General features: G+C 39.7%; 1 protein-coding gene across 6 annotated transcripts in view; it reads right to left on the bottom strand.

The window, feature by feature from the left end:
• The window catches only part of SVIL (supervillin), a 149,739-nt gene that overhangs the window by 37,354 nt on the left and 97,187 nt on the right, over nt 1–15,198 (bottom strand). For all 6 annotated transcript variants that reach the window (XM_084618439.1, XM_084618438.1, XM_084618440.1 and 3 more), the window contains 2 exons: nt 14,662–14,794; nt 11,379–11,426 (listed from right to left, as the gene is read on the bottom strand). In XM_084618439.1, the coding sequence (XP_084474565.1) occupies nt 11,379–11,426; nt 14,662–14,794 (181 nt within the window). The remainder of the gene's footprint in view (nt 1–11,378; nt 11,427–14,661; nt 14,795–15,198) is intronic.

The following is a 15,198-nucleotide window of genomic DNA, read 5'->3' as shown; positions in this document are numbered from 1 at the left end:
TAGCTGTACATTCTCCAAGCTGGCTTAGCAGCCTTGTCTCTAGAGGCTGATCACTTTGGGATCTGCTCCAGCTTGTTCTTTTGAATAATTTCATTCTGTCATCATTCAAATGCCGTTTGTCTCACCCACATGGAGCTTTTGCCAGTTTGCTTTAAGGGAGAGACATTCAGTAGCTTCAGTGATTAGAAACAGCTATGAGCAGGAATTATTTCAGTGCCCTCCATCCATACAGGAGACTGGGGAAGAAGGTACATTAAGTAGGAAAAAAAGCCACCATAAATTTCTCCCTCCTCTTAGCTGATTCAGATCAGGGAATAAGTTCAGTTTCTACAAATCAAGTTACCTTAAAAAGAAGCTAACATTTTTGGGATTTGTGTTACATAGAAATCATGAACAGGACACACCAAAGAATAGCATTGCCAACAATCAATTTTATTGCCACTCTTGTGCTATTTGGTGCTTTTCTTAGAAACCCAGCTGCTGCAATCAAACAATGGCATGAGAACATCAGCTTTCATTTAAATTTTTTTCTAGCCCTCACAATTACAGAGAAAAGCTTGAAAACTTGAAATGAATGCACCCTACAGGCTCTGAAACCAGAAAGAAAAATAGAAAAACCCCATTTATATATATATATATATAGATAATCACGTTTTTTTTTTAAAAAGAGTCTGACTCATGATTTTTGAATGCTTGTGTTGACAATACTGAATGAATTAAACACAATTCAATACTTTTAAGGGACCAATAGAGTGACTATAGAGGCAGGGAGACAGGGAAGGAATTCCATGTAACTAAGAATTTATCTGAAAAGATAAAAAATCATCCACCAGTAGCAAGAGGAATTACAGGGTAAGAAGCAGCTAACATAAGGATTGGAAGCTCCCTCTCCTTCCCCTCCTTTCTCTGTTTGTGCCTCTTCCACAGACCTCTCCACAATTATGTTTGTTCGGAGTTCAATAGAAATGTTAACTGGCTGGGCAGCCAGACATTTTGACAACAAGACACATGGCAACTTAGATAAAATATTCAGAGTGTGGTGCAATCTTTTCAATGCTGTGGGCCAGATGCTAGGTTTGGGGCACCTTGGTGGGTCATATACAAAAATATAATTCCAGATTTTAGAATCAGCTTTTTATTAAGGTCAGAATTTATTTTAGCCATAAAAAACATTAAAATAAAATGAGTATCAGAGAATAGCACATCTCAGTGAGAACTCTAAGGAATTTTTTTCCCCTTGCACTACAATTCCAATGTTAGTATCAATATTCAGTATCCAACATCTTGCCATGTTTTGACTTCACATGTTATTTCATGACAGAATGTGCTTTTGCAAGTGTATGTGCTTCCCAATATTGAGCCCAGCTTCAGCACAAGAAGCCTCTGAACCAGGGACAAGTTTCCAGAAGTTTTCACATACTCCATTCTTCTCTGAAAGAAACCAAGGATAAATCTGCCATTCACACAGCTCTAGCTAAAGATCTTGTGGTTGCTGCTCAACTAGTACCTCCACTGGATTGTTGAACAGTTGAATGCTGGATCTCAAAACTCTTGAAATCTGCAAATCTGGTACTGAACTCTGCTGAGATAGCCAATATAATTGTCAAGAAGCTGCGAAAACCAACAACCACTGTCTCAGTTGAGAGATCCTTGCATGATGGAAAATGGGTGATGCCATTCTTCTGAAGATACCAAGCTTTCTGTGGAATGCGTCAACATGGCCCATAAAAGTGTAGAAATATTCTGATCTCTACCTTGCTGCTGGAGACTGAGTGAATTGAGATGAGCTGGTTCTGTCTGTTAGGAAGGCCAGTGAGCAGAGAAATGCTCAGTCTTCCAACTGCTCGACACTGGTCAGCATTGCTTACTTTTTCTTTTTTCAGAACAGCAAGAATCTCCTTTCTGAGTGGAAAAAAAAAAGTTGCAGGTACTGTCCCCCACTCAGCTACTGAACTTGTGACCGGCGATGCAAATCCCACATTCTGCATTCAACTCCTCAAAGAAACTGATATTTTTTTTCTGCCTCTGTGCTCTGTTTCCTCCACAGATGATGACGACTGTTTGTATTACACTGGTTATCACACACTAATTTTAACAGATTTCCCACAAACTTCCTCCATTTCCTATTCCATTTTCTCTCAGCAAACCTACAAATCCACTTTTACTGCCAATCGTTGCTTGTGCACTAGCTGTGACAATGCAGCAGCACTGTTGGAAGCCACCATATCTGCTCACAGCAGAAACTAGTAAATATCTGCTCCCTTTGTACTGCACTTGTTTGGAACTAGCTCCAGTAACTATTAATGCATGAAGAGATCCTCATCAATGGTTCAGATGAAAAGCAATAAATGTCTGATATCACCGATGTCAGCACTCTTGTCTGGAACTAATCTAATGAAAAGCACTTACAATTTTCACCAACTGTCTTCAATTTTGAGGACACAGGATCATTCATGTCACTTATTCTCCTCGCTACTGTATGCTGAGGCAATGACACACTCAAAATTCTCTCTCATTTTTTCCATTCCCAAATGGATGAGCCAGCTTGATAGCATACATTTTACACATTACCATCCTTAAAAGGCTTTTTACATTTCACTAGCTCAAGGCACACCTTGTAAGGGGCAGCCAGACTGGAAGTTAGTACAGCTGCAGGTTTCATCAGTATGTTTCTCTGCTTTTGAAGTTTGCTTTTCAAGTCCTTAACTAGAGCGGCGAGTGACTCTCCAGGGTACTTCTTGCATTTTGCCTTGTGAAGTGTGTTCTAATGTCAACTGATATTGTACTCCTTCAACACAGCTATCACTTCCAAGTGCACGAGACATTGTGGTGATCCATTACATTCAATGAACAAGTAGACTTCTTCCCATTTACCTTGAAATGCTCTGTTCTCTGCATTCACTTTTCTCTTATTGCTAGCAGCCATTACAGTTACTTGTTCCCTTGCACTTGAGAGAAACCAGTCAGTCCTCACTACCTTAGATTGAATGCTACAGGAGACTGGGCTCTAGGTGTGGGTATCGGAGGAAGGGCTGGTTAGGGCTACCTTTACTCTCCTGCTGCTGCAGCTCACCAGCTACCTTCCTTCATCCTCTGCTACTATACTTAAGTGCTGCTCTTTACTGCATATGCTGGAGGAAGACTAGCTCTACAACATTGCATCCTGTGTATGGCATGACCTATCACGTATCGTGCTTGAGAGGTCATGCTTCATGAAGGATGCCATTTTGTCTCCACACGTTGATTGTGCTGCAGAGAATCATAGAATCTCAGGGTTGGAAGGGACCTCAGGAGGTCATCTAGTCCAACCCCCTGCTCAAAAGCAGGACCCATCCCCAATTAAATCATCCCAGCCAGGGCTTTGTCAAGCCTGACCTTAAAAACTTCTAAGGAAGGAGATTCCACCACCTCCCTAGCCAACGCATTCCAGTGTTTCACCACCCTCCTAGTGAAAAAGTTTTTCCTAATATCCAACCTAAACCTCCCCCACTGCAACTTGAGACCATTACTCCTTGTCCTGTCCTCTTCCGCCACTGAGAATAGTCTAGAACCATCCTCTCTGGAACCACCTCTCAGGTAGCTGAAAGCAGCTATCAAATCCCCCGTCATTCTTCTCTTCCGCAGACTAAACAATCCCAGTTCCCTCAGCCTCTCCTCATAAGTCATGTGTTCCAGACCCCTAATCATTTTTGTTGCCCTTCGCTGGACTCTTTCCAATTTATCCACATCCTTCTTGTAGAGTGGGGCCCAAAACTGGACACAGTACTCCAGATGAGGTCTCACCAATGTTGAATAGAGGGGGACGATCACGTCCCTCAATCTGCTCGCTATGTCCCTACTAATACATCCCAAAATGCCATTGGCCTTCTTGGCAACAAGGGCACACTGCTGACTCATATCCAGCTTCTCGTCCACTGTCACCCCTAGGTCCTTTTCCGCAGAACTGCTGCCTAGCCATTCGGTCCCTAGTCTGTAGCTGTGCATTGGGTTCTTCCGTCCTAAGTGCAGGACCCTCCACTTATCCTTATTGAACCTCATCAAATTTCTTTTGGCCCAATCCTCCAATTTGTCTAGGTCCCTCTGTATCCTATCCCTGCCCACCAGCGTGTCTACCACTCCTCCCAGTTTAGTATCATCCGCAAATTTGCTGAGAGTGCAATGCACACCATCCTCCAGATCATTTATGAAGATATTGAACAAAACCGGCCCCAGGACCAACCCCTGGGGCACTCCACTTGACACTGGCTGCCAACTAGACATGGAGCCATTGATCACCACCCATTGAGCCTGACAATCTAGCCAACTTTCTACCCACCTTATAGTGCATTCATCCAGCCCGTACTTCTTTAACTTGCTGACAAGAATACTGTGGGAGACCGTGTCAAAAGCTTTGCTAAAGTCAAGATACAATACATCCACTGCTTTCCCTTCATCCACAGAACCAGTAATCTCATCATAGAAGGCGATTAGATTAGTCAGGCATGACTTGCCCTTGGTGAATCCATGCTGACTGTTCCTGATCACTTTCCTCTCATGTAAGTGCTTCAGGATTGATTCTTTGAGGACCTGCTCCATGATTTTTCCGGGGACTGAGGTGAGGCTGACTGGCCTGTAGTTCCCAGGATCCTCCTTCTTCCCTTTTTTAAAGATTGGCACTACATTAGCCTTTTTCCAGTCATCCAGGACTTCCCCCGTTCACCACGAGTTTTCAAAGATAATGGCCAATGGCTCTGCAATCACAGCCGCCAGTTCCTTTAGCACTCTCGGATGCAACTCGTCCGGCCCCATGGACTTGTGCACGTCCAGCTTTTCTAAATAGTCCCTAACCACCTCTTTCTCCACAGAGGGCTGGACATCTATTCCCCTGTTGTGATGCCCAGCACAGCAGTCTGGGAGCTGACCTTGTTCGTGAAGACAGAGGCAAAAAAAGCATTGAGTGCATTAGCTTTTTCCACATCCTCTGACACTAGGTTGCCTCCCTCATTCATTAAGGGGCCCACACTTTCCTTGGCTTTCTTCTTGTTGCCAACATACCTGAAGAAACCCTTCTTGTTACTCTTAACATCTCTCGCTAGCTGCAGCTCCAGGTGAGATTTGGCTCTCCTAATTTCATTCCTACATGCCCGAGCAATATTTTTATACTCCTCCCTGGTCGTATGTCCAACCTTCCACTTCTTGTAAGCTTCTTTTTTATGCTTAAGATCCGCTAGGATTTCACCATTAAGCCAAGCTGGTCGCCTGCCATATTTACTATTCTTTCGACACATCGGGATGGTTTGTCCCTGTAACCTCAACAGGGATTCCTTGAAATACAGCCAGCTCTCCTGGACTCCTTTCCCCTTCATGTTAGTCCCCCAGGGGATCCTACCCATCCGTTCCCTGAGGGAGTTGAAGTCTGCTTTCCTGAAGTCCAGGGTCCGTATCCTGCTGCTTACCTTTCTTCCCTGTGTCAGGATCCTGAACTCAAGCAACTCATGGTCACTGCCTCCCAGATTCCCATCCACTTTTGCTTCCCCTACTAATTCTTCCCGGTTTGTGAGCAGCAGGTCAAGAAAAGCTCCCCCCCTAGTTGGCTCCTCTAGCACTTGCACCAGGAAATTGTCCCCTATGCTTTCCAAAAACTTCCTGGATTGTCTATGCACCACTGTATTGCTCTCCCAGCAGATATCAGGAAAATTAAAGTCACCCATGAGAACCAGGGCATGCGATCTAGTAGCTTCCGTGAGCTGCTGGAAGAAAGCCTCATCCACCTCATCCCCCTGATCCGGTGGTCTATAGCAGACTCCCACCACTCAGAGCACCATTTCACTCACTGTGCAAATGCTCTGTTCCAGGCAGCCGCTGCTGCGGGAGGCAACCTTGGAAGGCCTTGGAGGGGAGGGGATATGGAATTGTCCCATGGGCTGAATTCCGCCTGGGTGCTGCCAGTTGACCCACCATCAAGGAATGACAATGACCTTTTCAACCAGAAGGACCCCAGAATACTTTACAAACTAAAAAACATTCTCAACCCCCCACAGGAAGTGCAGCCACCTCTGGAGTGAATTTTGGTTTCCTAGATCAGAGCAACATTCCATAGGAGATCTGGACAGGAAATAAATATTCATATGAATATCCTACTGAAACCACAAGGGGGATTTTATATGCAAATTGAATATGAAGTTGTAATTTGGCAAGAACTCTGGCATTAACTCAACCTTCTTTGTGTGGGGAAAATCAAATGGCTTTTTGAAAAAAACAAACAAACCCCAAGTGGTTTACTTTTAAATTTTGGCTGAAAGACAGCACCTGTACTTCTTGGCTATTGAAAATTCAGAAGGGCAGAAACAGGAATGCTTATGGATCAGTGTACTGAAAAATCTCAAGATGGGGGTAGTGGTGAGTTTAGACTACCACATCAGACAAGGGACCTGGATAAACAGCTCCTTAAACGTTTATCCATAATGTGTAGAAAGAAATATGTCATCAGGGATTTCAATCTGGGGGACATATGTTGGAAGTTTCATGTTTCCTCTGGTCAAACATCTTTGGAGTTTCTAAAATTATAGTTGATAATTTTCCAACACAAGTAGTATTGCAACCAATTTGGGGTAATTCCATATTCAAGCTCATTCTGATGGAGAAAGATTAATTGATTATTGAACTAAAAACTGTTGGTTACACATATGCAAGTGTTCATGATCTGATTTTATATACTATCAACCAGTAATATAGACACACATATACACTTAGTCTTTAAAAAAAGCCAATTTCCCAAAGCTGAAAACTATTATGAGCAAAAATGAGTGGGAGGAAATATTTAAACAAAAATGTGAATCATAATTGGGAATTAATGTTTTTAGAGACCCAAATAAGACAATTCCAGGCATGGAAGACGGCTTCTTTGGTTAAAAACATCCTAGTGAAGAGGGGAGATGAAGACAGCAATAGAAAATAAAAAATATGGAACAATGGAGAAACTTATAGCAATGAGTACAAATCAGTATTTAGGAAATACAGACAATTGATAAGGTAAGCTAAAGGTATCAATGAAAAAATCTTCAGTCAGTTGCATTAAAAACAATAAGACATTCTTTAAAATATACCTGGAACAAATTAAATTCTAAAGCAATGGTATAGATCCAACTGTAGATGAGGATAATAAAGTTATCCACCAGGATGCAGAAACGGTAAAATATTCAATAAATATTTCTTTTGTATTAAAAAAGCAGGATCATGAATTCAAATCTTCTAGTAATAATGAACATTTCTGTTTCATCACTAATGAGGGAGGATGTAAAACACCAAGTATTAAGCATTTTTAAATTGGCATGTAGAACTTATTGTTTTTGATGAGATCACAAGTTTGCCTGATGAAGGTAACTGTGTGGACATAATATACTTAAAGCTTCTGTAAGGCATTTGACGCAGGCATGCATGATCTTCTGAAAAAGTTAGCACTATACAAACGTCAATGCAGCACATATTAAATAGATTTAAAACTGTTTAACAGATAGATTGCAAAAAATAATTGTAAATGGGAAGTAGTTATTCAATGGAGGTATTTCTAGTGGGTTGCTGCAGGAATCTGTTCTTGGCCCATGAGGAGACAGGTCATTTACACTTGATTGCTTGGTAAGAAGGCCTTGATTGCTTGGTAAGGAGGACTCATTTGAGTAACATTCATTTTAACAGTCAAATGCAAGATCACAGATCTAGGAACAAAGAACAGGATGGGGGACTGTATCCTTGAAAACAGTGTCTCTGAAAAAGACTTAGAGGTCATGGTATATAAATAATGGAGCACAAATTCACAGCATGTTGCTGCAGTTAAAACAGCTAACACAATCCTTGGATGTATAAATGGGGGAAGTAGGAGTAGGACGGTACCTTAATCTGTATAAGGGATTAGTGAGACCACTGCTGGAAAATTGTGTCCTGTTCTAGTTTTCACACTTCAAAAAGGATGTTGAGAAATTGGAAATGGTTCACAAAAGAACTAGGAGAATGATTTGACATCTGGAAAACATGCCTTCTGATGAGGGATAAAGCAGCCCAATCTATTTAGTTTATTCAAGAGAAGTTTACAAGGTTACTTGATCATGGTACACAAGTACCTTCATGGGAAGAGACTTTGGCTAGCAGGGGGCTCTTTAACAGAAAAAGACATAATGAGACCCAATGGTTGAAGCTGAAACTGGACAAATTCAGACTTAAAATTAAGGTAAAATTTTTAAATAGTGATGGCGGTTAACTATTGGAACAACTGCATGGAGATGTGGTGGATTCTCTATCACTTGAAGGTTTTAAAGCAAGACTGTATATCTTCCTAAAAGATATGCTCTAGCTCAAAAGACAAGTTACAGGCGTGATGCGGGAACTACTAAAGGAGGCTTAACCTCCTGCAGAGGTTAGACTAGATGATCATGACGGTCCCTTCTGCATTAAAATCTACAGCAGCACAGCTCCAGAACATGTTGTGCTTGGACATTTATTCAGTACCAATTCATAGGAAAGAATGGCTTACAGCTAAGTAAATGCTCCACTGCCTGCAACACTGGATTTTCCCATCCCCATCATGTCCCTCCTTGCCTTCCGAGAACACAGCCCAACGTGACACGGCTGCATGTATGTTTGAATGCCAGAGATGAGAGAATTAATGGACTGTAGTTAAGGACGGCAACCACTAGGATTGTCTTTGCCTGAAAGGAAGAGACTGAATGAAGAGAGAGGAAACATCAAAACATGTCATTTTCAAAAGAACAAAAAGTTCCTTTAAACTATATGCTGTGAATTGTGCAGAGGAGTAGGAAGAAAGGTGCTAGTTTAGCTTGTAAAGCAGAGAACAGCAGGAACAGAGCTTCCAAAGTATGTAGCGCATGAGAGAATTATTTTTGTTTCCTATGCGACTTTATAGTAACATAGCCCTTTTTCCTGTTCACAGATGTGAACAAAAGACCATTTTTATTAGACTGTTTGCTATTTGAAGTTATTTGATTAATGTTTTGTAAAGACACCAAGCAGACTGCCCTTGCAGCAAACAGTTTGTGTATACCTTGAAAATTTGATGTTACAAGTCCAATATCTGAACAGAATTACAGGTACCTAAGGTTAAAGGTTAATGTATCTGTTGCCTTATTAGATGCCTTCTTTATAAATTATGAATTTAATATAGTCACAAAACTAGTTTTTAGCAAATTTCAGCGGCAGGCCCAAAAATCAGAGGTTTTATTTTGGGTAAACCATTGGTACAGACAAAACTTCATTCATACAAATAGTCATGAAAAGCTAATAAAAGTGGTATGGGTCATGGTCAATGTGAAGCTTTATTTAGAAACTCCAGATGTGTGTGGACAGTTTCTCATTTGTTCTTTCTATCAGTAATATGTATCTTACTCAAAGGCATGCAGCCATACTACAGCCATATATTTTAAGTATGACAATCACAGCACATGCTGCAACTAGTACCTAATCTGGAGAAAAGCCCAAAAGTTTTGCTATAATGCTGCAGCCATAGATCCGTGCTGGGAGGTAGAGGACAGGGTGATGATATAAAACAAGACCAAAGCTGCCAGAGCTGTTCAGACCTTCAAATTAACTGTTCTTGCTCCTTCCCTCACTTTCTTTCAGATTTCTTTTAACTCTATTTTATACGTTCAGTCCTCTTTCCCCACCCCCCCACTCCCATTTTTCGCTAATCTCTTCTGAAGGAGGGCTGGTATTCTGGTTCTGCTCACTCTGACTGCTGTACTTCGCTGGTTAAATAAGAGGCTGAGAGAAAGGGAATTACTTTATAAGCCCTCATTAACTATTAACTGCTTTAAATTAGTTCTTTAAAACTTGTTTGGAATATGGACCTGGAATTCCTTTATAAAGTTATATTTTGCAATGTCATATGACTCACTCCTAACATTTACTAGAACAGCAAAAGAATGCTGTTAGCAACCAAAGCATCCATTTGGTTATGTTAATTTGCTTTGGGAATGTGTCTTAAAATCATTTTATTTTCTGTCTCACTCCTCCTTCAACTAAAACAGGAAGTTTATGCAATATTTCACCTTCCATCTCCAAGGATGCTGTTCATCAAAGACCAGAGGGCTTGATGCTCTCAAACTAGAACTACTGACCTTAAAGGAAGAGAAACAGAAGAGTGAGGAAAGACAGGAGAGGCAGAAAACAGAAGCAGGATGTACCAACCTTAACAAAATCTTTTAGAACAAAAGAGTAGTGAATGCAACGTAGGAAAAACATCTCTGGAGGAAACCAGAGCATGAAATAAAAACCATCTACGACAGACTGCTTTGATCATTTAATGAATTGAAATGTGATCAGTTTTTTTAATATATATTTTTCATAGAAACTTAATTCAAAGAGATGCACGATGCACTGCAGTTATTGTAAGAAGCAAAAATGCTTAGCATTTAGGAATTACTCCATTCATAATCCTATTTAGTGAGTTTCTAATGATTCATGGTACTATAAGGGAACACACTAACATTCTTGGGCAGATTGTATTTAGCCTGATTTAGTTATCATCTGTAATCGAAAAGATAAATGCAATTTTTAGAAATGTAGTTTAATAAAAATACTAATGGAATTTATGTTGGTGGAAAGTATGTAGTATTGGGACTTCTTATGGTACATTTTTTAGAAGTATTTACTAGGCAGAATACATAGTAGTTTCCCCACATAACTAAGTACTCTAAGTGATCAGGAATTCCAACAACCATGTAAAAGTGTGCAAGTTTTTGCTCACCTGATGAATAGGTACAAAAGGATGAAATTTATGGGCAACAGGTATAGCAGGAGAATAAGTAGAAGCATAGACAGGTTCCTATGGTAGGGGCAAAAGCACAGCAAGAGAATTAGAGTGGGGAAGGAAATGATTTGTCAGACAATGGAGGAAAAATCAAGTGATTTCTTTAAAAAAAAAAAAAAGAATTTACTTATTGCAATTCCAACCCTAATCTTTTAGAAACGTTTTCCCTACTGAAAAGTCAGTGCAAGAAAAAGTTTCACATTACAGCATGTTTACCACCGACATTTCATGCAGTAATTAAACGAATTAGTGACAATATCACAGCCATTTGATGTGAAACAGAGCTGCACGCACAGGAGAAACACTTTTCACACTCAGATGTTTTTAATGGTCTCTGCTTTCATGACCCATTAAATTACTGAAGCATGCCTATCGCAAGATGGATGTTTCCACTGGAAGTGTCCTCAGCCCTTACTGGAATAAGGAACCATGTATCTTCCAGATAAAATGAAGCAACATTTTCTAAAACTTGAATACAAATTGGAAAGACGTCTGGAGGGAAATACGAACACCCAGCAAAAGCGAATTCACTACTTTAGCCAAAGTCTAGAATAACTCCTAACAGTACAGTCAGGCTTACCCAAAGCTGATTAGACACGGCATTATCATCTGTAATTCCTCCTTCTTCCTACAGGTTAAAACAAACAGGAAACATTGCACAGAACGCTGGAAACATGCAGTTCATTAGAGAGCAGCTCACTCACATTCCAGTGACTAGTGCTTCACATTCTAGTGACTAGAATTGTGTGCATGCACATCCAGCAGATGCATAACTATCTCTTATTACCAAAACAAGAGACAAATTGTTTGTCTGGAGGCACACATGCTTTATTTATTTATTATTAATTATTATTATTATTATTATTATTACTATTATTAAAAGGCTTTCCCCATCAGGGTTTTAAAAGCGTCATCCTCAGAGTAATTCCGAATCATGACAACAGTAAACAAATGCTTTTAGCAATGTAACAGATTACAATATAAGTTTGCAGGAACTTGCTGTGGGAACAAAACAGATTTCAAACTTGATTCACTGTTTTAAAACTACTGCAACATAGTTAGGGTGGTGGGGGGAGATCACACACTAATCTGAGACGCTAAGTAGATTTACACTTAAAATGGCTATGACGTAGGAATTTTCATTCTAGTAAAATGTTGTGCTTTTGATGCTAGAAAGGTTTTAATTTGTGTTTTTATTTTTCATGGGAAACAACCCTCCATCCCCCTGAAAACTGATGACCTATTATCCAACCTGATAGACTGATACAACAACATACTAAATCCAATCTGTTATCCCTCTAAATAATTTAGATTCCGTATGTCAAAGCACTTCATCTTTTTATCAGGCTGGGAACTATGCAGGCAATCTACTAGTATACAGGGTGTTCCATAAATTGTATGAACAGGCTCCACAGTACACATGAAGAACTAAAAATCCTCACATCAAATTTCAACATAAAATAAACATATACAGAATACACTAGGATAGTTTATTTTAAAAAATGTTTACTTTTCTTCTTGTAAACCTTAACTCTTCCAGAGCTTATCAAGCTCCTCCATTTTATCATTTCCTCTCTGTATTATTCTTTCATCTGAGGACATGAAGGCAAGTTCTTCTGGAACTGTGTGGATCTTCAAAGTTTTAAACTACATGTAAATTACCGGAACATTTACAAGAAACTTAATTTCTGGAGTATTGGAAAGATCTCATCTGTAGGCAACTACCTACCTATCGATAATTTAAGCATTTTGATTAAAACTTATTGACTGTACAAAGTTAGTGCACACATGCTAATTTGTGGAATTTGAATCTTACTACCTGCCTGGTTTATTTTTTTTAAAAGGCTTTTGACAAACTCGATAACTTACATGTTTACACACCATGAGACAATAATCAAGTCCTCTAAAGCAAGGTTAGTAAGTTGTGCCACGTGCTCTTTAAAACTGCATCCAAGCATGTTAATCAGTAAAATTGGACAAATCAGTAGCATTTGGAAAATCCATGCCTTATTCTGAATAAGAACAAGTGCCGTGAATGTAACTGATTCCCTTCTGTTGAGACATGATTCTAGTAAGCAAAGACTGTATTCTTTACTAGTTCAAAGCTTAGCAGTCAATACAATTCCCATACTCTTGCAAATCCAGACAGACTGTACACTTTTTAAGGAGAATCCAAGCTATACCCAACACACAGTTGTTTTGTAGAGTGAAGTACTGTTTCGTGGTCTTCCGGAATCGGGACAGTTTTACTGATAACTGGCCTTGCAGCCAAAATGGCAGCTAGTAACAACATTCACAGTAGATTCTAATGGAAGACATTAAGGTTCAAAGTGATTTCAAAACTTTACAGAGTCAGACAGTATTCTAGGGATCTGTAATACCTTTAGAAACACAAACTACTTCTAGTGAAGCTTTGTTTAAATTGCTTTGTTTACCAGCATCACTGATGTCAGTACTGGGAATCATCAAATGCTGCGGTACAAGGAAGGCTGCCACAAAGTCAGATTTTTGTACTGTGTCTTCATTCAGGTAGGCCCAGGTTTCACCAGCAGCTTGCTGGGAGTGATAAACTTTCAGCATAGCTCCTGCCTATTTTGAGGCTAATACTGTGCAACTCCTGGACACTCAATTTTTGCTGGGGACAAGTTGCTAATATGATCACATCCAGGCCTAAACACACTTCAAAGCACTTGAAATTTATTTTGGCCTGGAGTTGAATTAAGTCAGGAATGATATGCTCATTGATAGCTGCTGGGGAGCCATCTGCAAGAATGTTATTTTTGGATTTACACTAGCTTGGCTACTTTAAGTTCATTGGTGATTCTCTTAGGTTGCTTTCATCTGGAGGATGTTACCAGTGTGACCTTAAAGGTGGTGATTTTGGAGACTGAACTGTTACACTGGGAGATCAAATGAAGTTTGCTTTATCAACAATGCAATGCAATGCATATTTTAAAAATAAATAGTCTACAGAGGAAAAATACAGCTACAAATGATTCTTTGATTCTTTTCTTAGTCTTATTGTGCAGGTAACAGATGTTTCAGAGACATTCACTTATGATTCAGGTACTCAGACACAACAAAAGTTATTTCAGTAAGGACAGACTGATCACCAACCCTACTCTTATTCATATATTGATAGGAATACGAGATATATTCTACTGTTGGCTGGGTACCTGCACTGACTATTTAATAAAAACAACATTTTTATTATTAACTAATGAAACAAAGATTCTTGTCCCAACTGATAAAGGGCATATTATAAGCAAGACACCCACTAACAGCCAGGACTATATAAGGTACTCAAAAAGAGAAGTAATTCATGGGTATTCTAATATTTTCACTTTAACAACTAATCCTTGGTTCCATCAGAAATACTGAAAATGCTTCTCAGTGCATGAAGACAGCAAAAGGCCACCCAAAGATTTAAAAGCTTTTTCATTAGAAAAATCCCTAAACTTAAGATCTTAAAACCATTTTATATTAAATAGCAAAAAATATTCATGTAAGTTAAATAGTTAAGCTGAAATCTGTTCTTGATTTTGTGAACATGTGAAATCCAAATGTTTCAGAAATTATTTAACCTCCCTCAAAATCTTAAAAGCCCATTTACTTCTTGGTAGTCTGCTGATGAAAATATACTCTGCCCAATGTTGAAAATACTGAGGCAGCAGACAGTCAACAAGACAACTTCCCATTTAAGAGTTCTTGTGACACAGAATTTTTTTTAAATAAACCCTGAAGCAAGTTAAGGATGGCTGTAATCCTACAAGCTGTAGTCATTAGCCAATGTTAGGCATGCTTGTCTAGTTTGATGCATCTCCAATGCAGAGGAATACTTTTTCTATCATAGGAAGCTTTACCTTCTTCTTGAACAACTGCTCAGCTTCTTGCAGTTGTGCGCTACGCTCAGTGATTGACACTTTCCCATACTCCTGCTTTTTGTTAAGCCTGCTTTTCCAGCTTTCTTCACCGCTCTTCTTCAACAGTGCCAGCCTAAGAAGGAAAAAAATATGTCAACCATGCATATTTCAACATTACCCAGGAAAGCGGTCTGCATCATTTCAAGAATGTTTTGGTCAGGACGTTTTTAAGTAAGCCTCTGACTAGGCTTCTAAATGTGTTACGATTAGTCTAGCCACGTGAAACTCAAAACACACATACACAGAGCTTGTCTACATGCCGAGTTGCTGCATGGCAAACCAAGGTGCGAATCTACAGGATACCAACTTGCCATATGAACACTGGTACGGTGCAGTGAAATTCCCACAGTGCAGCTTAGTACAGCAGGGCACTACACTGCATTTCAGGACATTCGCTGTGCTGCAGCAGTGTTTACAAAGAACGTTAATGAGTGGCAAACTGGCATGCTGTAGATTCACAGGTTGGCTTGCCATGGA

The sequence above is a fragment of the Lepidochelys olivacea genome, assembly GCF_965140295.1.
Source record: "Lepidochelys olivacea isolate rLepOli2 genome assembly, chromosome: 2".
NCBI lineage: Eukaryota > Metazoa > Chordata > Testudines > Cheloniidae > Lepidochelys > Lepidochelys olivacea.
The sequence above is the reverse complement of the archived record's forward strand: the minus strand, read 5'-3'. Positions and strand labels throughout refer to the sequence as shown.